This window comes from Lytechinus variegatus, chromosome 17 (genome assembly GCF_018143015.1).
Source record: "Lytechinus variegatus isolate NC3 chromosome 17, Lvar_3.0, whole genome shotgun sequence".
NCBI lineage: Eukaryota > Metazoa > Echinodermata > Echinoidea > Temnopleuroida > Toxopneustidae > Lytechinus > Lytechinus variegatus.
In genome coordinates, this window is record NC_054756.1 from 4,672,073 (window position 1) to 4,696,303 (window position 24,231).

Genomic DNA, 24,231 nt, shown 5'->3' on the forward strand with positions numbered 1-24,231 from the left:
AATATTTTTTGCAACTTTGTTCTCAATTTCATTTATGTGATGTATCCATGTTAAATTACTATCAATTATAACGCCAAGAAACCTAGCATTTCCAACTCTGGGAATAATTTGGTTGATAAGCTTCACCACTATATAATTAAGATCAATACGCCTTGTGGAGTTACGGAATGTACTTGCATTTCTTATATATTTAATGGTAAGCTTGTTCGCACAAAATCATTTACAAACTTTTGTTAGTTCATTTTTAACCTGGGCCTAGGTTATTTATTGTTTTAAGTGCCCTTTCCAAAAGAGAAAGTTATCTTTTCCCCTTTGCCCCCAGCATATTTAGCATATTGAAATAAGGTACAAAGAGAATTCATCGACAGTACGTTTGTAATACTTTTGGAGTTTTTCCATGATCCATTTTCTGTTAAATGGCGTACTTTCACTATTCCTTTACCGTACCATTTTCTGAAATACAATAACCCGTTTTCATGTTTTACATTTGAATTATTCCTTATGGTTTCATTTTCGAATTGAGCAACTTCGAATATATCAAGATAGTAAAGTTCGGCCCATGAAGTGAGTATAAGTCTGTATACGGTAATGAATTTTTGTTTTACATAATATAATCATGTCTACTTGAGAACAGTTGAATTGAATGGGCAATGATATACCGCCTTATTTATGCAACCAAAACAAACAAATTTCCATGGTGGTTCATCACCTCTTACAATTTTGTTAACCAGGAAATTGTGAGTGATTTAAATCTGGAATTTATGTCAATTATGCCTATAAACCCCCAAATTGGGGTGAATTAATGATGTAAGCTCCGTTCACCTTTTCTCTTTTAAAATTCCATAAAAATAAATTATGAATAATTTTATTTAGTTCTTTGATATAATTCTGGGGCATGGTGTAACATGTACTTAAATATATCAATTGTGGTATTAGCAACATTTTGATGATAATTATTCTCCCATAGTACGTCAGAGGCTTCCAAAAAGGACATTAAAGCCCTTTAAATTCTTGCATAATATAACCCCAAAATATTTAATTACTTCATCAGACCATTCCAAGTTGCATATACCATTTGTTTCATTATAATTAATATTAAGTGGCATAACTTTGGTTTTGTCTGAATCAATTTTTAAGCCAGAATAATCCCCGAACTTAATAACATCTTGAATTTCCTGCCTGAACGAAAATTAACAAAAAAAAGCAGGGGCCGCGGAAGAGGGGGGGGGGGCACTTTGAAACCGTTCCGCGGCCCCTGAAGAGCGGTGTCATCTGCTAACTGTGAGGTTATCGTTTAAAAAATGGCTCTTTGTAGAAAGGAATGTTAATACCACTGACTTTGTTGTTTGACCTTATCTGTGACGCCATTATAGACCGGGGGTGGAGACTATTCAGCTGATTGGTATACACCATGGTTTGATGGTCCAATCATGTCGGCATGAGTGGTCAAGAAATGTGTTCATAGGCGGATCCAGGGGGGCCCGAGGGGACCGGGCCCTCCCTATTGGCGGAGCAAAAAAAAAGAAAAAAGGGGGAAACAAAAAAAGGAAAAGAAGGGACAAGAGAGGAGAAAAAAGCTGGAGAAACATAAGAGGAGGAAGACGATTGAATAAAATAAGATGAGGAGAAGACTTTGGAAATAATAAAAACAATCTTTCATGTCGGGATATAAAATTTTTGCTCGCGCTCTCTTTGCTTTTTAGGTGATTTACATATTTTGCTTAGTATGGAGCTTAATATATCAAATTTTGAAGACAATATATCAGCTCGGAAATTTAATATTTTTGTTTCATTTACAATTCAATTTTTAAAAAGTGCTTTGTAAAAATTTCTGTTTTATGGTCTGAATATCAACATTTTCTGTTTGAGCTGCGCTTGCAAAATTTGATTTGTCAGGTACCTATTATTTTCCTGTATTCCATAAAGTTATCAAAATATCCTTATTCAGGTCAGATTGTCAAAACAGCTTGCCGTTAACGGATCCTTTTGTTATCAGATCAAAACGTAAATAAAAAAAATTCTGCTCACGCTTTGCGCTCGCATTATCAATATAGGAAGATTTACAATTACTCTTCCTTTTCATGATTTTATACAAAATATGAAGAATGTCCCATTTTTAGGTTTAAATCTTGAATTTTTCAGTTTTCGCTTCGCTCGCATCAATTATTTAGTTATATACTTATCGTCTTCCATTCTTCAGGTAAAAAGTCAACAATTTCTGCACGCGCTTCGCGCTCGCAATTTTTAAATAAGGAATGTGATATTATATGAATATATATATAAATATATACATATATATATATATATATATATATATATATATATATATGTATTTCTTTCTTTCACTTATATATATATTTATATATATATATATATATATATATATATATATATATATATATATATAAATATATATATAAGTGACTATCAGGACTACGCCGGCCTTCAAAGAAACAAAAAATAATCTTCAAGCTGCTGATCGGGGAAAATATGGCTGAAAAAATTCAGCCCCTCTCCCTAGTGGCGAAGGCCGGCGCCCATATCAGATCTGCCAGTCCCACCCCCTCTACACTATTTCTATCTCTCATTCAAACTCTCACCCTCTCTTCATAATTGCTTTCACCATTTCTCCTTTTTCACTTTTATCCCGCTTTTGCTTTCTTTCCTCTTGTTTTCTCATTTCTTCCGCTCCTTTTTCTTTCTTTCTTTCTTTCTTTCTTTCCTTCCTTTATTTTTTTAAAGTTCTTTCTTTCCTTTTAAAACTGCACGGTGACCGTGCTTTCTGTGTGTGTGCCCCCAAGCTTTGGAACGATCTCCCAGTGATAATCCGTGATTCTCCTTCTGTAGACACCTTCAAGATCAGACTCAAAACATATCTATTCAATGGACTGTAGTTCGATTCACTAATTCCATGTCACCCATCTGTTTTCTTTGTTTATTATAATTTCTTGCAATGTAATTTAACGTTAATGTAATTTAATGTAATATTATGCAACGTAATGTGATATAATTCATTTATAATCCTTATACTTGTATTGCTTTAAGATATAAATGTTAAGCGCTTAGAAACTATTGTAATAAGCGCTATATAAATGTACATTATTATTATTGTTATCATTATTAGCAAATTATGCCTTCAAATGTCATTTCTATTTGTTATTTGAACTGTATTTTAATGTTAGTGTTCTTTTTAGCACCAGCTTAATTATGAGGATCGAGAGTCTTTTAACAGAATCTTGATACTTTTGGCAGGCATTAACTGGTGTTCTTTCCCTTTTTTTAGTGCTTTTTATTTGATATTTTATATTGGATGTTGTATGATGATTATTTTCAATGTAATGTAACTCTATTGTTAAGAGTATGTGTACCTGGAAATGAAATAAACCCGGAAATAAAATAAATAAATAAACAAAATCCCGAGGTGATTCCTCGAGTGACTCCTCATTACTCCCTCGTCTAGCTCAACCGGCCGTGCATATTCGTTTAGCAGGGCGATTTCGCTCGCTTCATATATTCTCGATATACAACAAGCCCTCTGATTGGTCAATACCAAGATTCTGGCGCGCCGTCTCCAAATATTGTGTGAACGGGTTCTGTGAATGTAAATTGCACTGTTTCCAAGTAAAGACTTTCTGGACAAGAAGAGTTCCTTCTCTGTAAATAATTATCAATATTTGGATCAAGAATTCTGTTCGAATATGTTCAACAACCAAGGAGGTAATTACAATGTCGGCCTTGATTCATAATTATCGTGAAATATATCATCTCTTCTCGTGATCGTGTCTGTCATGTGTGTGTGTGTGTATACGGTACTACCCAGGGAGCACCAGACCGCATAGCGGTCCGGCGCCCAGGAGCTTACCGTGTATTTAACCATACTCACGGACAAGGGTAGATTATGGTCAAAATATCTAGCAAGATAAATTCAGAGATGCCAAGTTAAAAAAAATGTTATGCGTGAGATTTTCATGACTCGACGTCTCTGTGCGCGTGCGGCCAGTATTTACACTCGTACGTTGCGAAAAGTCGAGCGCGCAACGCGCGCGCTCATGAGATATGGGCTTCAAAACCATGCGATGCACGCACGCAATTCATCGTATCACGTACTAGCTGTGCGCTGACTGCACTCTCGATTCGTCTCGCGTGCCGGGCTAGACGCGAAGGTGGTTGGCCAGTCGTATAATCTGGTGAATAATGCTATTTTTTCTCTTTTTTTTCTGTCGGGTCCCAAAGCGTGAGAAAAATGGGTGCCATGCGTGAGATCGTGAGACGGACCCTGAATGCGTGAGTCTCACGCACAATGCGTGAGACTTGGTAGCTCTGTAAATTGTGAAAACAGAAATTATGCACTAACATCGATTATATGGATGAAGGTCTAACGTCACGAGTGGTAGAATCCTGACGTCGAGGCACAGACTGAAACCTAAAAAACTGAAAAGTTCTCTCCCCAGTCTCGATCGGCCGTTTTTGTTGTGAATCATAACATTAACAAAATGGCTGATCGAGACTAGGGTAGAAGGAGAGAACTTTTCGTTTTTTTGAGGTTCCAGTCTGTGCATCGATGTCAGGATTCTACCACTCGTTAGTCCTTCATCCATATAATCGATGTTGGTGCATAATTTCTGTTTTCACAATTTATCTTGCTAGATATTTTGACCATAATCTACCCTTGTCCCGTGAGTATGGGTAAATACACGGTAAGCTCCCTGGGTTAGAGATATCATAACCTTGTTCACTGAAATTTGAATGAGTGAGTGTTACTGTTGTTAGGATTAACCAAGTACCCGCAATATGTGTGATTGTGAGTGCTGTAGTGTAGAGTAGCACTCAATTCAAGGAGTCATTCAAAGTGATCGTAATGATGCATTTTCCTGACTTTTTTGCGAAGGCAACATCACAGATTTATGAACGATTGGCCGAAAATGATTTTAAAATGACTTGAGGGGATATTGATTTAAACTCATCTTCATAATTTTTTAAGAGTGCTTTTTTGGGTAATGCAACGAGATCACGATTCCTCCGCAATTAACACGATGTTGTAAAGACTAAAGGACAATCATCATGAATGACGTCCAGGAGTAATGCGACATCTACATGTAAGCGTTCACGATGGCCCCTTACCACGAGGTTGTAGAGAAGAGGAGTATTATTTACGATAATTCTATTACGACATCGTAGTGATTCTGGAAGCATTCGTGAACCCTTCAAGGGCGCATTACTTGTAGAAATAGATGCACATCAATCTGAAGTTATTTCCGATAATTTTCCTCTTCTTTACGACATTGTAGTGATTCCATAAGGATTTGTTAACTATTCAAGCGGGCTTGCTGAAAAACACGCAATACTGTTTGAAGTTATTTACGATGATCTTCTCTACAACCTCGTAATCACTGTATTGTCAGAGAGAAGAGGACAATAATTATTAAAAGATTGAAAAAATTATTTAAAGATTAATTGAAAAAAAGATGGAGTGACAATAAACAGCGAATTAATTCATGTAGCTTCCATTTTGTAATTGTTAAAGAGTATAAAACTAATCCAGAAATGGAGATTTAAGTTGTAAGATATTCTATGATTATTAATTTTTGTAACTGAAGAATATCTTAATATGCCTTCTGAAGATGAAATTTTGATTTTTTCCCTCTGGTATTACATTCTTGCCTTTACTATACATGGACTAAAGGGGATTAGGAATACTTGGAAGAGAGAAAATGACTGCTTTTACTACATGTTTATCACTTGTAATCTGTTGATAAGCTGTACTTTTTCTTATATAAACTAATAATGTGTTTGCTGCGTTTTCATTTTTGTTTTCAAATTACTTTTATAAAAATCATGAATACCCAATCAAAACTAAGAAAAAAAGAACATAGAACTACAGTAGTCTAGGCCTAACTAATAATTTGCTTTTATTGTTTTGCCATGCCATCTTTTTTGTCTTAATTTACCTCAATTATTAAAATTAAAATGAAAGACATGGGTGTAACTTTAACTTATACTGAAAAATTAAAAATCTGCTGTTGCCGAGGAATTTTTACATTTTCTGACTTTGCTCAGTCCTTCTGCAATTCTGCTACACAGATGGAAGACTCCTCCATCTCCAGCAGCCAGGAGTCTCCTGGAGATTAATATCATATCACTGACATGCTTAAATCTCCATGGAGCCAAGGATGAGATGCCATTGCTCAACACACACGTACATGTATTTTGGCAACAATGATTTTGGCAACAAAACACTTATTTTCTTGGGGGATTTGAGACTGAGTCCAAACTTATGTAAATGGGCTACAATACTAATTGGACCCTTTTGGCGCTTAAGCCAAGGGCCATATTTTTGAACAATATTAAACATAAGAAAATGGAAAATATTAAAATAGAGGAGCGTTTACTCACAGTCTGTTATTGTAGCCATCTTGCTGTCTTTGTTATCATAGCCTAACTACACTACGCGTATCGAGGGCGACTATATCATGAGCAGTGCTAATTTAGAATAAAAAAATACTTGCATCGGCCGATAAATATCATGGGATTCATGGTATTTATCAGGCGATGCCAGTATTACCTCATGGCTGGTATTGGAACCCATGACCCTCTTTTCCATAGTCTGAAGACTAATCCCCCAAAAAGTTCCGCAGTTTGTAATTATTTTGTCTTTTTCTTTTTTGGGGTCAGGTTTTGATGGATATGGTAATGACCATGGTGGAATGGGTGGAGGTGGATTTAATTCCCCAGGAGGATTCAACTCACCAGGAGGATTTAACTCACCAGGAGTGGGAACGTCGCAGACTAAGGTAGGAATAATTATATAATATGACTGGCTTTGAGAGGAATATCAAATATGCAAAGAATATTGACCCGAGGTTTCAGATGAGGGTAACATGATTTTTTAATTGCAATGTATTTAATGTTCTCCAAAAGAATCAATATTTTTATTATCCAAATCAGACATCAAGAGCAAAAATCATGAAAATGGAGAAATTTCTTTGAAGAGTATGGTTCTTGTAACTTTTGTAAGACGGGCCCCAGGAATCTTAATGATTTTACCATGACATTGTGACTGTTATTTGATTTAATATTTGTTGATTTTATTAGTATTTCACATGTTTAAAGTGACATCACAAAAATTGAAATTTGTAAAGTTCTCTTATTCTTTAATGGATTTTAATATAACTTTTATCCAATGTTTTTCTTTGTTTTTTCTGTTTTTGTTAAATCAACTTATCTTCAGGGTGAAATTGGTCTTGAAGATGATAGATTTCTTTAGACTCATGAAGAGATCAGACTGTGTTACAGGGCATTGATTAATTCATATTCAAATTTTAAAATAAATAGCTATTCAACTGTTCAAGTTGTTGGAGTTTGGGATGGTGGTTACAGAGAGTAATGTTTACATGTCACTGCTACTTTATTTTGAAATTAACCTCTGTATTCTAGTATTCATTCACATTTTCTCTTTATCCCTTGATATTATCACAGGCAAAGAGAGCACAGAAGATAATACCTTGTAATATTGCACAGATCATGCAAGCAACGCAGAATGAAAATGACTTCAAAATTGGAGATGTCGAAATCCATCAGGTATTGACTGTTTGAAACAAGTACATTGATGACAAAGAGAATATTTAGCTCTGTAGATACCCATATGTGTAGTTGAAAAATGCATGTATTTAAAAACATGGGAGTAGCTAGCAGTTCATTTCTAGTGTATTGTTGTTCATTGTTCATTTCTAGTGCATTCCATGATATCAATAGGAGGTATGAATTCCCTTTCAAAAGGAATTGAAAGCTCTGTTTAATTAGGAGCCACCTCTTTTATGTTTTTAATGACTGAGTGCACTAAAAGACTCTGTGCGTTAAAATGCTGATATTTCGTACTGTATTGGAATGAAAAGTCAGCCTTTTCTGTTTTGTCAATTTGTCATACATGTTATGATTAGCATTTACAATCAAAAGATTATGTATACTGTTAACGGAGATGCTAACCCTTGGTAAAAGATATAATTGTTGCTCAGTTTGGTTGAACGTGAAGCATTCTAAATTTTTATGGAGGGAAGAAGAAAATATTTACATTTTTCTATATTGCTTTTTAAAGCCCAAATTATGTATTCTGGCCTGTTATGAAGAACATTTCCCTGCGATTTAATGTTGCTTTTTTCCGTGATGGTCGATTTTCATTTGTAAAATATATTTCAATGTTCAAACACTTGCCAGAAATTTTCTCTCAGGGAATAGATTTTCAGATATGGCATCACAATTTTTTTATGCCTTTTATGTGAAAATTACTTGATTTTCATGTGAATACTATAGCAGGGTGGTTTTTTTTCACACCTGCGAAGCAAAGTGAGACTATAGGCGCCGCTTTTCCGACGGCGACGGCGACGGCGGCGGCGACGGCGGCGGCGACGGCGGCGGCGGCGGCGGCGTCAACATCAAATCTTAACCTGAGGTTAAGTTTTTGAAATGACGCCATAACTTAGAAAGTATATGGACCTAGTTAATAAAACTTGGCCATAAGGTTAATCAAGTATTACTGAACATCCTATTAGAGTTTCATGTCACATGACCAAGGTCAAAGGTCATTTAGGGTCAATGAACTTAGACCATGTTGGAGGAATCAACATCGAAATCTTAACCTGAGGTTAAGTTTTTGAAATGTCATCATAACTTAGAAAATATATGGACCTAGTTCATGAAACTTGGACATAAGCTTAATCAAGTATCACTAAACATCCTGCATGAGTTTCACGTCACATGACCAAGGTCAAAGGTCATTTAGGGTCAATGAACTTTGGCCGAATTGGGGATATCTGTTGAATTCCCATCATAACTTTGAAAGTTTATGGATCTGATTCATGAAACTTGGACATAATAGTAATCATGCATCACTGAAAATTTTGTGCAAGTTTCAGGTCTCATGATTAAGGTCAAAGGTCATTTAGGGTCAATGAACTTTGGCCGAATCGGGGGTTTCTGTTGAATTACCATCATAACTTTGAAAGTTTATTTGTCTAGTTCATTAAACTTGGACATTAGAGTAATCAAGTATCACTGAACATCCTGTGCGCGTTTCAGGTCACATGACCAAGGTCAAAGGTCAATGAACTTTGGCCGAATAGGGTGTATCTGTTGAATTACCATCATAACTTTGAAAGTTTATGGATCTGATTCATGAAACTTGTACATAAGAGTAATCAAGTATCACTGAACATCCTGTTCGAGTTTCAGGTCACATGATCAAGGTCAAAGGTCATGTAAGGTCAATGAACTTTGGCCATGTTGGGTTTTTTTGTTGAATAACCATCATATCTCTGTAAGTTTATTGGTCTAGTTCATAAAAAGTGGACATAAGAGTAACCATGTATCACTGAACATCTTGTGCGAGTTAGAGTAGTGTTCAAAGTCAGCACTGCTGCTATATTGAACCGCGTGATGCAGGTGAGACGGCCAGAGGCATTCCACTTGTTTTAACAAGACAGCAAAACATTGTTACAAGTATTTGATTTTAAAGTAATAAATTTGAGAAACAAAATTATTACTCTTATGATTTATGTCATTTATTTATAGGTGTGCATTGTAGCAGTTATTAGGAAGGCAGAGATGTCCGCCACAAACATTGTATATGAAGTTGATGATATGTCAGGACCTATCATGGAGATCAGGCAGTGGATTGATTCAGACGTAAGTTGTATCTGGTTGTGTTTCAAATAGAGTACAGAGCAAATAAAGTCTGTTTAAATGCTGGTGAGTGCATACAGTATCTAATGCATTGCATTTTTACGTGATAGGCTGATGGGAATAAAATGATATAGAATCTGACAAAGCTGCATTTCAGTAGGGGTAGTTTGCATTGCGATAAATTAATATCTGCTTTGTGAATTGGCCCTCGGGGGCCATTTCATAGAGCTGATTGAGAGGTTAAGAGCAACTTTAAGAACGACTGGTGAACCCTTCTTGCGCGCTAAACCATTGCCAATGAACATATCGGTGTATACCATAAGAAATAGTCATCAGTTACCCTTAACTCTTTATATCAAACTGGGGGGGTCAATTTGACCCCCCCTTGTCAAATTTCATCACTACGTCGTCGCGCAAAGTTTTTTTATCGCACCGCTAATTGCGACGCCCGGGGATGCATTTCTGAAATTACACAACATTTTTTAAGTGCATGTCGGACCCGAAATTGCTCAAAAACGAGATTCCATGTGCAACGTCAATGCAAATTGTGTTTTTCAACCCAAAATCATAGATATATGATTATTTTTACTTTGGTTGGTTGAAATGGATTTATTTCATGTTATTTATGATCGCAGAAGGGTCCCCGACAAATTTCATTGGAAAAGGTTTGAAAAAACAAAGAAATACATAAGAATTAAAAAACAATAAAATACATAAGAAATTGATTATATTTTTGCATTTTTTTGTAGATATTTGTTAGAATGTAATGATTGATACTCCAACCAAAAATTTGCATTATACTAGCTATATAAATTGAGTTAAAGGCAAAAACATACACAAAAAACAAAATTTAGGGCAAATTTCATACGTTTATTTGCATAATTAATTAAAAATATAAAGAATTAGTTTTAAAAAAATTTACCATACAGTCTGGTAGTTTACATTCGGCTATAGGCGCGTGCAAATTTTCGCGGCGATCGCGTGATCAGCGGCCGAGATCTGGGGGGGGGGATCTAATTGGCATACTGGTCTGAAATAGCCCAGTGAAGATAGGGTTAAAGTCAATCTTAAATTTATACTAACAGCTTTATGAACCTCCCACCAGGGGCACGTTACATATATAATCGCACTTGACCATATAGTTGATATGTTTGGTTGACCAATTTAATCAAGTGTAAAATAAGCCCCATTTGGTGCTGCATTAGACAGTACCAATATTTAGCTTTCACAAATGACTTTTGATAACCATTCATTGACTCTCATTGATTGATTATTTGGTGTGTGAAGCGATTTAAACGACAATTATTAAGCATTTCTAATTCGTCTCTTCAATCTTAAAGATAAATTCCAGTTTGGTAACAATCTCAAAATGACTTTTGACAGCATCTGACATAATGACCACCCAAGTGTCTGTTTGTATGAATAAAAAATATGTGCCAAAAGATTCTGGAAGAAATTGTGTAATTGCTGAGAAATAAGCAAAATAAGCGCAGATTCGGTCACTACCGTCTGGTCTTTATTCCAGCAATATTAATACACCGTCTAATACACCGTCCCACGTGTGCCTATCTGTGTTGGCGATCTTCAGTGTGAACATTTTTCAGCATAGATTTCAAGATTTCACAAAGTTTAGTTTATGTAACTATACCAGATCTAGATCCTCGATCATATTGTGACAATTAAGCCTGGTTTTACAGACTTTCTCATGATATCAGTGTTAACTGCAACTACTGGCATTTCTCTTTAATCAGGAATCGAGTATGGATCAGCAACCCACAGTTTATGAAGAAAACACATACATCAAGGTGTCTGGTAATGTCAGGGCATTTGGTGGAAAACGAAGCATCGGTCCTTTCAGAATTGCACCCATCACAGATCTCAACCAAATCACGATGCACATGGCGGAGGTTGTACAAGCGCATATGTTGCTCAGCAAATTGGCAAACGCAGTGAGTATTATATGCCCTTGATTTGATAAAAATGAGATGAAAGTCTTGATTCATAAAATACCGCCGTCTTGTTGGTCCGATGCTATCCACAGCCAATAATTATTATTATATCCAACAGATAAGCTTTTACTTGATTCAATTGGCCCAATATATTCTCTGTTTTCCCGAATTTCCCCCCATTTTGGGTTTGTACAAACATTACTCTTTATAGTATCCACTCTTGTGTGTACTTTTAAGATAATAGTTTCATATGTTTGCAGAAAATTTCCTTTTCATTTGATAACATTTTTGAAGTCCCTTCACCATAAACAGGAGAAGGAACTTCTAATCATAGAAAAACATGTTAGAATATCATCTTGCCTTGATGAGATTTGAAACCAGGGGCCTTGTTCTCACGACCAGTGCTCTATTAACAGGGCCCTGGGATCAAATCCTGGTTGGGGCAAGGTAATTTTCTCACATTATTGTCTCACCTGCATAGCAGAGTGAGACTATAGGCGCCGCTTTTCCGACGGCGGCGGCAGTGGCGGCGGCGGCGTCAACATCAAATCTTAACCTGAGGTTAAGTTTTTGAAATGACATCATAACTTAGAAAGTATATGGACCTAGTTCATGAAACTTGGCCATAAGGTTAATCAAGTATTGCTGAACATCCTATTAGAGTTTCATGTCACATGACCAAGGTCAAAGGTCATTTAGGGTCAATGAACTTAGACCATGTTGGAGGAATCAACATCGAAATCTTAACCTGAGGTTAAGTTTTTGAAATGTCATCATAACTTAGAAAATATATGGACCTAGTTCATGAAACTTGGACATAAGGTTAATCAAGTATCACTGAACATCCTGCATGAGTTTCACGTCACATGACCAAGGTCAAAGGTCATTTAGGGTCATTGAACTTTGGCAGAATTGGGGATATCTGTTGAATTCCCATCATAACTTTGAAAGTTTATGGATCTGATTCATGAAACTTGGACATAATAGTAACCAAGCATCACTGAACATTTTGTGCAAGTTTCAGGTCTCATGATTAAGGTCAAAGGTCATTTAGGGTCAATGAACTTTGGCCGAATCGGGGGTATCTGTTGAATAACCATCATAACTTTGAAAGTTTATTGATCTAGTTCATTAAACTTGGACATTAAAGTAATCAAGTATCACTGAACATCCTGTGCGCGTTTCAGGTCACATGACCAAGGTCAAAGGTCAATGAACTTTGGCCGAATTGGGTTATCTGTTGAATTACCATCATAACTTTGAAAGTTTATGGATCTGATTCATGAAACTTGTACATAAGAGTAATCAAGTATCACTGAACATCCTGTGCGAGTTTCAGGTCACATGATCAGGGTCAAAGGTCATGTAAGGTCAATGAACTTTGGCCATGTTGGCTTTTTTGTTGAATAACCATCATATCTCTGTAAGTTTATTGGTCTAGTTCATAAAAAGTGGACATAAGAGTAACCATGTATCACTAAACATCTTGTGCGAGTTAGAGTAGTTTTCAAAGTCAGCACTGCTGCTATATTGAACTGCGTGATGCAGGTGAGACGGCCAGAGGCATTCCACTTGTTTTTGTATTATCAATCCTCCATTTAATGCTTTTAGTAAAAAAATCTATATATTGTCAATAATGCTATTAGTATTAATATTTTTTATCAATGTAGCAAAATGGAAACATCAGCGGGGGAAGCATGATGAACCAGAACCACTACAGAACACCGGTGAAAGGAGGGATGATGGGAGGGGATATGATGGGAGGAGGAATGATGGCACCTAATAATGGTCTCAATAATGTACAAACACAGGTATGTAGAGATGATTGTGGAGGTAGGTGGTGATGGTGATGATGATGAGGATGATGATGATGGTGATGATGGTGGTGGTGGTGGTGATGATGATGATGGTGGTGGTGGTGGTGATGATGATGATGGTGGTGGTGGTGGTGATGATGATGATTGTGGTGGTGGTGGTGGTGATGGTGGTGGTGGTGGTGATGATGATGATTGTGGTGGTGGTGGTGGTGATGGTGATGGTGGTGGTGATGATGGTGGTGGTGGTAGTGGTGATGATGATGATGGTGGTGGTGATGATGATGATGGTGGTGGTGGTGGTGATGATGATGATTGTGGTGGTGGTGGTGGTGGTGATGGTGGTGTTGATGTTGATGGTGGTGGCGGTGTTGGTGGTGGTGATGATTATGATTAGGATGATGATGATGATGGTGGTGGTGGTGATGGTGGTGGTGATGATGATGGTGGTGGTGGTGGTGTTGGTGTTGGTGGTGGTTGTGATGGTGATGGTGGTGGTGATGATGATGGTTGTGATGGTGATGGTGGTGGTGATGATGGTGGTGTTGCTGGTGGTGGTTTTGATGGTGATGGTGGTGGTGATGGTGAAGGTGGTGATGATGGCGATGAGTGTGATGATGTTGATGGTAGTGGTGGTCTTATGACAACTTTCTTGTTAAAGATGGAAATTGCGATTATATTAGGTACTTTTAAATGGAGATCATAAAATTGATAAATTAGTACACTATTCATGTAAATATCTGAAATGTCAATTTGATTGGAACCATGCTTACATACAGCGTTCATGTGTGTGTTTGCTTATATCCTTACAGATTCACCAGTTGATAACGAGTTGTCATGACGAAGAAGGGATCAGTATGGATTATCTTTCCACGCAGCTCAAAGGAATATCAAGAGATTCTATCAGGTAAAAACTTTGAAATAACTCGATATGATAATAATCACTGGATTTATATAGCTCTTTTCAAGAGCATACCAAGAGCAACTAGTATTACCCAGGCTCTAGCTTGGACCTTCAGCGAATGTGTGTAAATTTTACATTTCTCCTCCTTTTCATCAATTACCACAAGTACCACGCTATAGCACCATACTTTGGAGAAGAAAGAATTTACATTCTTTTGACAACTTAATACGAAAATGTCTTTAGAAGAATGAATGAATGTATGAATTACAATTTACACTATTTTCCCCTATTATTTCCAGGAAAGCTGTTGAATTTCTGAGCAGCGAGGGACACATCTATTCCACCATTGACGACGATCATTTCAAGTCAACAGAGAGCTGAACTCCTTCCTATTCCTGACCCCACCCCACACATTCCCCACCCCTTCCCCACCCTTTACTCACCCATCACCTACCCCTTCTAAACCCTTTCAACCCAAAATGGAGATGTAACACTGGAGGGTTGAAGCCACTGTACAGTAACGTGCGTATGACAAGCCATCTTTCCATCTGGATATCAAGAATTAAACTTTTTTGTATAGAGAAGTAGGATTGAGTATTAAAACGGCTTGCCATACAAAGTCGGTGTATGCTGGCTAGAACGTGCAGGGTTCTATAACACAAAGGCTATTAACTAATCGTACGCTTGATTTTTACGATAAATTGTACATTGTAGTCAATGCAATCAATCGTGAACAAGGTGTTCTATGATGATTGCTAATCTTTGTGTTACTGCCCCATAACCATTTACAAAGCTCTGCCATCAAGATATAGTTTGTTCTTCCTTCGTTGACTCCCAGGTTCTGTAATTCCTGTAGGCTTTGTACATGGAACACTTAGTTCCAGTAGGAAATGGGTTAACCTGACATCTAAATTCTGTAATTCCTATAGACTTTGTACATGGAACACCCGGGGCCGTTTCGTAAAGCTGTTCGTAAGTTAAGAGCGACCGTTGATCAATTCTTACGCGCTAAACCTTCGCGAAAGCATACACCATTGACCACAAGAAAGGATAACCAGTCGTTCTTAAAGTCGCTCTTAACTCCGAACAGCTTTATGAAACACCCACCTGGGTCCAGTGGGAAATGGGTTAACCTGATGATTTCTAAATTCCATAATTCCTATAGACTTTGTACCAGGATCACCTGGTTCCAATAGGCAATGGGTTATTCTGTTAAATACTCAGTTCTGTAAATGTAGTTCACTTTGGCTATGTACTGGAACCAACTGGTTCAAGTACAGTAATCAGTGGGTTAACCTGTTGACTAGTGATTTCTGTAGTACTCACAGACTTTGTTAATGGACCATGAGGGTTCAAGTAGGTAACAGAAGAATTGCAGCTTTTTAGAGAACTCAAGTTGAACTTTTTTCCCTCACAGATTATTATATCTGTGATTGTGGATATGTGTTCCAAGTATACAGAATCTCTGTTTTCAGAAAAAAAACCCCTAAAAATCTGTTCCTGTACATGTGCACTTTATCTAATCTTTTTATAGTCTTTGTTGAGAATATTGTTTTAAAATATTTGGGACTGCTGTTACATTTTTCTTTTTTTTTTGCGAATCTCATGGTACAAGTATTTCTTATCATTGTGAACATTGACAGAGATTATTGCAGAATGTTATATAATGATATTCATTATATAATGTCATGACTATTGTGCCGTGAATTTCATTATTATTTTTTTATTTATTCATATAATTTTTCTTAGAGGGCCAAGGTTTTTAACGGGCACCTTTCTATGTAATAACAAATACAATAAATTGAAAAGGGCACAAAAACTAAGGCCAATGAGAGGGGCTTTGAGAGCAGTCAATATATTTTTCTAAGCAATGGGTGGGGCTTCATAAAGGTATGAAAATCCGAATAACATTTTGTTCTTCCAATCATTACTTTTTATTTTTATTTCTATATAATGTGTGATTTAATCATCCAAAAGGTAGTTTTCATAGTTTTCATATGCTTTAAAGATGTTTTTAAAGATTTTCATTATTCTGTAATTTATGTCACCCCTTTCATCATAAAGAGCCCAACTATCTATGCTAAATGAGTCTCCAACTTTAATTTACCGATACATATGCCTTGTTTGAGGATTTCTTGTTGGTTACCGTCGCTGTACTGTATTAGACTGAGACATCACTTCGATATCCTCTGTGAGGGAGAAGACTACAATTTTTTAATCAAAATATGTCTTCCGATTCATGTATAAATGACCCTTTATGCTAGTTTGTTTTGTATCATCCATATTTAAAAAAAAAAATTCATATAAATCCTCAGTATTTCATAAGGTTAATTATCCACCTGTGGAACTAATGCTCACAATGCGTGTGTAGCATTTTGATTGAATGGAAATTTGGCATTGACTTGTAAAATAGTTTTGCCTTTATTTTACAATTATTGAGAACTTAGAAGTATAAGTTGCCTTTTTCTCCAAACAAGCACACAAATGTTTATAACAGCTTTAGATTTTGGATACTCCACAATTCAATATGGAATACGTCCTTGAAATGGACTCGACACTGACCAATTCTTGCTTGATTCCTGGTCATTAGGGGTCAGTGCTTGGTCAATATTATTCTCAAAAAAGGAAAGTACTCACATGATTTCAGCTTTACTTTGTAAATATATAAAAAAAGCTTACAAACCAATAAAGGTTCCATTCCAATAATGATATGGTCAATAAAGTTTGTACATACATGTATATCAAGTAAAATATGATTGAATGTTTTTTGTTTAATTTGTTTGTGTCAAAAATATATGTGGGGAGGGCACTAAGGGCCTCTCTGTCGCGGAGTGCAGGATCAGTTTGCGATGGAAGGAAAGGATGTTATCTAAAATTATGCGGTTGCATAGCTGAAATTCACTCAACGGGTGTTGCAAGAAAGTTATGTTGTAATTGATTGCAAATCAACTGCAAATTTGCACCCGATACTGATTGACTGCAACTAGCAATCAGTCGCTAACCTGTGTTGCTAGAAACGGTCTCGCAGTACAACACAAGTTTCTTTCGTCTGTCCATTAATCTGTATATTTTATTGTATGATTATGCTAGTTTTTGTGTGAAATTAGAACTTTGCTGTAAGTCCATCGCCAAGGCTCTTGAACTGCAAATTTTTGGTTAGAGATTTCATCATAAAACTGATCAAACACACATAAAAATTGATGCTTATTTCGTTTTTTAAGTATATTGTGTACTAGTATTTCATTAGGTCCTCTGAATTTTTTTCTTCTCTTATTCTTTTTCGATGGAAATTTTTGGCAATACTTTTCCAGTAATATGGATTTTATCAATTTTCTTATCAGTAAAATTAAGAATGATAGTTCTTAATTTCAGCTAGAAAAATCATTTTCAGTGGATTTATACACGAAATCACCGTACATACGCTTTACATAATGTTGCATAATCTTTTAACCATACAGGGAATTTGGTCTCAGTTGTGCAAGAGAAACGACCATGAAACGACAACCAGCAGACCTCTCAATTTACAGATCTTTAGGGGACAAATTTTGAGGATTAGGTTGGATCAGAGTTGAGAATATGTACCTATACAATTGAAGATGGGAGCAAATGTCACATTAGCAGATTGGGTGATTTCAAGTACGGTGTTGACCTTTTGGTGTTGGTGTTAGATCAATTTTTACACGATAATAAAGCCAAACTTAAAATGAAGATGGTCCTGAAAAGTTACTTACTAGTCATTTAGGTGTTAATAATGTGATCTGGATCAATTTTGTAAACTCTGAATAAGTTTTGAAGCCAGGGGAAGCAATCCAAATTTCAACACCAGCACCAAGGCCAACACTGGACTTGAAATCACCCACTGTCTATCACTATATACATCTACTCTACAATACACACACCAAAAAAATGTTCACATGATACAGGCATTGAATGGATTGATTTTTATTGCAATTACAGAAGGATCCTGAATTACTACCGGTATACAGATGTAGACATTTAGTAACAAACATTAGTTACTCTGTAATAATCCATTATTTACAAATTGAAATAACATGGAAGAGTGATACCATCCATCTACACTCAAGCCATAATTGGGATTACAAGTAAAAGAAGTGGAGCTCATTCAAAAGATTGGTTTAGAAGGGGGAGGGGGGGGTTCACAAACGTGTAAAGGGGAAGTTTACCATGAAGAAAAGTTTGTTGCAAAAAACAGAAAAAATAATAATATTGGTGAAGGAAATTCCATTAAAGATTAAGTCATTCGAATTTTAAGATTTGGATTTGTGATGTCATGAACAAGCAGCTGCCCCATGTTATGTAATATAAAATTGATAAATTACCATTTTTAAATGGTTCGTGAAGACTACCGGTAATTATTGTATTGTTTTTAGGAACAGGTGTGAAATTATTTTTCTATTGACATACTGAAGATAAAAAACATCAATTTCCTGAGAAAATGACATATACTACACAATATATAAGAAAGCTGCTCGCATATGACATCACAAATCAATCAAAATTCTAATAACTTTTTTATTCTTTGTAGGGTTTTCTCAAACCTTCATCAATATATTTTGATCATATTTTCTGCTATTAATTTTTGTCAGGGTGAACTGAAAATATCTTTAACTGTAACTAAAATTCACATCTGATTTTCAACGAACCTGTGGTATATGAAGTATCGTTGAATTTGCATGAGAGTCCCGTTAACAACAACAATGTATTGGTAAGATTGTTCATAGAATGTGTGCTTCTGCTTATTAATCAATGACAAGGTGTTGCATATAGTGTGTGCATTGGCACTCCAGCAAGACTGAAAGTCGTACTGAACACTTAGTGAAATATCCAAAGGTATTCAATTCCCAAACATGCAATATTACATACTATGACCAATCATGAGATGATGCAGATAACACAAATTATGCATTATAGCCAGGGCATTAGTGAGAATCATTAACACAAGGTACCTAACAGTAAACCTATCCCTTTAAATCTAAATAACTGCCTGCTCATACATGTATGTTTGTGCGTAAGCAATTATTTGATTACGTTCCATTTCATCATCTTACCATGATCCAATAACAAGGATCCACATCATTTCATAAAACAAATAATTCTCATAATTTTGTTATAGGACATTAGTATTATTACCCACAGTTGGTAATACTGAAACAGGCACAACATTTGCACAATCACTTCAGGAATATTAGAACTGTTATCCAGTTGGAGTCTGCATGCAGGATGCAGTGTACGGAAAGCATGCAATAGCAAAATCCTTCAGTCTCTAATTGACTACACAAGTGTGAGATATTCTTACTAATGCCCTCACTAATGTGCATTATTTGAGTACTATTGCCCTCTGAGCTCTGGACAAGTGAATTAGTATACATATTCTTCTGAAGAGAACTATATTAATAACATGCATCCATCATCAAAAATCTTTGAAGGCTTGGTATGATAGTGTATCCCCTGAGAAATTCTGATCATCATTGAAAAAATTTGAAATATACATGCAACAAAAAAGCTTTTTACCAAGATTTGACTGTGCGTACATAGCGGGGGCGTGCTTCATAAAGGGCTTCTGATTAAAGAAAGCTCCCCTCTATGCTACATGTAACTACCATTGTAACAGAGCAAAGAAACCAAACAAAATCAAGGTTTCCATGCTAGTCTACCATAATTATATGTCATGAAACGGGCCCACATGCTAATGATAGGTCTGCATATTTGTAAATCATATGTAAATTAAGTCACAATATACAAATCCAGCAAATCTATTTGATAAACCATACAACTGTAAAAGACAAGTTCACTGAATGCTTTTTCTGGAGAGCATTTCATAATTTTTCATTTATCCAACAAGTTATAAGATCTAACAACTTCCTTGAATTTGATTAGCCAGAAAGCACCGTTACTATGGCAACTGACACAGGACTTGCCAGAGAAAAACATCTGACAAGTCCTTTCCTGAAACGCTCCCCTGATATCACACATGTATATAATTCTGGCAACCTCAAGATGGGATGTTTCTATAACCCTGTTATCAATAAAGGCTATATATATATATATATACATATATATAAAATGCTTGCCATCAAGGCTGTATGTCAAATACTCCATTCTCATAAACATCTTAAAACTAGTTTTTACTGGACACTAGTTTAAGTAATGAGAATACTTGGAAGCGATCTTCAAAACTGGTTCAGAAAATCTCCATGCAATGTCGTTTTCAAAATTGCTTTGCCACGTTAAACTGGTTTTAGCCTAAGTGAGGCCACAACCATTTTTCAGGAAGCGATCTTCATACAGTTCTTTTTTGCAACAGTTGTATCAAATTACAAGTAAAATGTGTCAACATTTTCTTTCTTTTTGAGACAGTTTACCATGCCATACTAATAGTCTTTCAGAGTGTTTCATAACAATTTTTTCAGTTTAAAAAAAACATGGGCGTCGGCACAGAGGGTTATCTTCTCTTTTTTTTGGGGGGAGGGGAGGGCATCTATTTTCGCATCCCCCCCTGAAAAAGAGAGAGAGAAGATAATCCTCTGCGCTGACATCTATGCACAGAACAAGCTTACTTCGATATATATATCCGATGTATCTATGACTTCTTCAAGAAGTTTCAATCATAAAAGTTGTAAATGTCACAAGAATATCATTTTGTGAATCAAAAATATCTACCACCCTTCGAAGTATGATTACTGCAATTTCTTACACATTTTGTTCTTTTAGTTCAATCCAATAAACAACTTTTCCATTTTAACATACATATATAAGGCTGGACCCGCTCACCTCTAATTTGTTCATGCACTTATTTACAATGATTGCATATTGAATGTTAAAGAAGCAGATATTTTATTTCAAGTATATCTGGCACCTTAAAAATATCAATATATCAATTCAATATAAAGCATAAAGTAAATAGAAACATTTTAATCTTTTGATTCAAACTTGTATAACGATCCATTTTTTGTTCCTCTTTCTATGCCATACTGTATAATCTTGCTCATTTTTAATCATGAATACAGATGAAAATTACAACTACACATGGAGGATTGTCAAAAGTTTCATGTCCGACAATTTGACTATATGTATACTTCAGGGGCATATTACCAATCGTTGTGTCGGTGCAAGAATGCCCTTAACACCACACTTTTGCACATCACATGAGCACAAAAACACTCTTAGCAGCATGCATAAAGGCATTGCATTACTATGGGCATTCTTGCACCAACACAACAAAATGTAAAGTAATATTAAATTTTCTTGTATCCCACTTTGACATGAAAATCCCGAAGGTTGATTCCTGACATAGCAGTCAGCACTCCTTTGGCAAAGCATTAATCTCATAATTGCTATCAGAGTCTCATAAAATGAAGACACCTTTTGTGTCAACATTGCACTTACATACTTCCCAGGGAGTGGAGCTGCCACACACGGGTATCATCAGTGAATCTAAATGATGTTGAAAAGTTGTTTTCATCACAGTACGCCTGCTATAAATCCGAACTATACGAAACAAATCAATGCTAAAAACAATGTTTACATTTTTTAATCCATTACATGGATATGAAAAATAAACATGTAGAGATATTGAAAAAAAATACAATTTGTTTGCCATTTATTTGAGATATGAGTTCCTTTTAGAAAGATGTGATGTAGATATGATATACTGAGATGGATATGAATGATCATAGCATGTTTAACATGACATAACAGAAAATAAGTAAATTAATCTTACTTGGGTGGAATGATACACAATAGTGAATGTTAAAATGCAATAGGGTACATTAATAACAAAAATGAGTTAAAATTCACTGAATAAACAAAAGTAAATAATTTTTACACCACAAATCAATTTTCATCAAAATCTATTTCTAAGTCATTAGTCATGAATGATCCTTTCCACAAATTTACAGACATGTTTTCAAATTCCCTTATTCAGCTTATATGTAACAAAGTAACAAAGACGGTTTTCTGTATAAAAACAAACAACTATGGAAACATATTCTGAATGTGATTATTAGAAGGGATTTAAGAGCGATCTTAAGCCTATTTGGCTATCCGCAAATTAAGTTTCCACTTCTGAAAGACTCAATAATCTATGATCCACAAAGGGTCCTTTGGCATACAGTTATATCAGCTGAATAAATGTTAATAACAAGAGTGGTTTGTACAAGTAAAAGGGCAAGGGTCAAAAAGTGGTGGGATAAAGTAAAAGAGAAACAACTGGGCCAGTTTGATAGTGCTTGTCATTCACTAACAATTGCCACAATAGTATCACATCAGCCAATCAAAATATATATTTCATTGAAGTTATTTAATGATTTAAATCTGAAAACCTCTTTAAAATGGGCCTAGCATACTAATTCTAACAAGGACACCACTAACTGAGAAGAATTAAACATGTACAGATCTGATTGTACACAAACTATGTGTTTTCTATGGCCAAAAATACGATGGAAAGTATAAATTCCCACTATAAGAAGTGGTATTTACGTGCTAATAATAATAACATCCAATGGTAAAATATATCAGTTATTCCAGATAATAAACATAATTTTGAATACGTAGGACATTAATTGATGGTGTTTGGCAGAGATCATTAATGATAAGAGCAGCTATGCGGTGTATTAATAGTCATCATTGCTTTTTTCTTGTGGAATGTTGATCAGTCCAGAGAAGGGAGCTAGCTACATATAGTGACAGTGATCACAATGGGTACTGCTTCCAGCCGAGTACTAAAAATTATCTTTTGTACTATGCACACTTTTCTACATCATGATATCAGACCTGGAATAATTTTTGATCTTCTTTTACAAAATATATATTTTTCTATATTAAGAGAGAACGGCATGTATCAAGATGAAAGATGAGACAAAGAAGAAAGAAGATGTTGATAATATGAGAATACAAAACAGAAATTAGTCTGGGCCCAGCAACATAAGGTTTGCCATGAATTGCAAAAATGTAAGAACCACTCTGATTGGTCCCTGGTCAGTTGTTTGAACAAATTGCTCATGCAACAATGATCTTGATTGGTAATTGGCGTTTTGATGAAGCGATTGATTGCAAATCTCTTATGTTACGGATCCCAGAAAGATAAAAATGAACATTGCAAGACTTTGTTTCAGCCTTATTGAGTTGTGTAAGATTTAACCTAGAAGTTCTTGAGGACGGTTCTTGAAGAGGATGTCAACGACCGTAGAGTCTGCCATGGTTGAGACGTCCCCGAGGTCGTGGTCGTTGACGGCGATCTTACGAAGGATTCGTCGCATGATTTTACCTGAGCGTGTCTTGGGAAGGCCGGGAGCATTGTGCACTACTTCGGGAGCTGCAAAAGGACCTATCTTGGTTCGAACTGTGGATATAAGAATGAGATTTGAAATTACTAAAAACTTATTAGAAATTTATGGTTGGAGGTTAAAAAATCCCATTTTTTAATCTTTATGGTGGTCCATAAGACATACCCACCATCTGTGTTATCCAACTGCACCATTGATTCAGCCAATCCTGGTTTCGCAACTTCCTCTCCATAATATCACAAGTTTGGTTTCCTTGAAAGGTGAACAGTATTTCCTACTGAAACATGTATTACAGGAACCTCTTTATAAAGACTACCTTATCATACAGACCATTTTTCATGTCACCTTTGATCATGAGTGGTCATAAAAATACATGGGTGGTATTCTGGAACACTGTCATACCTTTTGTCATAAATTTTGTCATTTTTCTCAGAGATGTGACACCGCTATGATTGTCACAAATCGGTATTCTGAACGTTGTCTTTTCCCTGTCATATCCCTATAAGTTCCCGCCTATCTTATCGGAAGCAAACCATTCTAAATCATCATTAGTTCCTAGTGGGAGCACTTCTAGCCAATAGGAA

General features: G+C 35.8%; 2 protein-coding genes across 2 annotated transcripts in view; one reads left to right on the forward strand and one right to left on the reverse strand.

Annotated features, from left to right (window-relative positions):
• Positions 1–3,561: 3,561 nt before the first annotated feature.
• Positions 3,562–17,098, forward strand: LOC121430859 (replication protein A 32 kDa subunit-B-like). Its single transcript, XM_041628283.1, has 8 exons — positions 3,562–3,717; positions 6,673–6,791; positions 7,477–7,578; positions 9,565–9,678; positions 11,427–11,624; positions 13,295–13,435; positions 14,251–14,345; positions 14,642–17,098. Exons 1-8 carry the CDS (start codon positions 3,699–3,701, stop codon positions 14,721–14,723), a joined length of 870 nt encoding a protein of 289 aa, XP_041484217.1. The 5' UTR covers positions 3,562–3,698; the 3' UTR covers positions 14,724–17,098.
• Positions 17,099–21,089: 3,991 nt separating this feature from the next.
• The window catches only part of LOC121430860 (acetyl-coenzyme A synthetase, cytoplasmic-like), a 34,390-nt gene continuing 31,248 nt past the window's right edge, over positions 21,090–24,231 (reverse strand). The window contains exon 16 of the mRNA XM_041628284.1: positions 21,090–23,703. Coding sequence (XP_041484218.1) covers positions 23,498–23,703 — 206 coding nt within the window. The 3' untranslated portion in view covers positions 21,090–23,497. The remainder of the gene's footprint in view (positions 23,704–24,231) is intronic.

Excerpts from the sequence above, each read along its gene's own strand:
- LOC121430859 (XM_041628283.1), top strand. Across the intron at positions 6,792-7,476 it reads TGGGAACGTCGCAGACTAAG|GCAAAGAGAGCACAGAAGAT; the intron begins GTAGGAATAATT and ends ATATTATCACAG. Across the intron at positions 14,346-14,641 it reads ATATCAAGAGATTCTATCAG|GAAAGCTGTTGAATTTCTGA; the intron begins GTAAAAACTTTG and ends TATTATTTCCAG.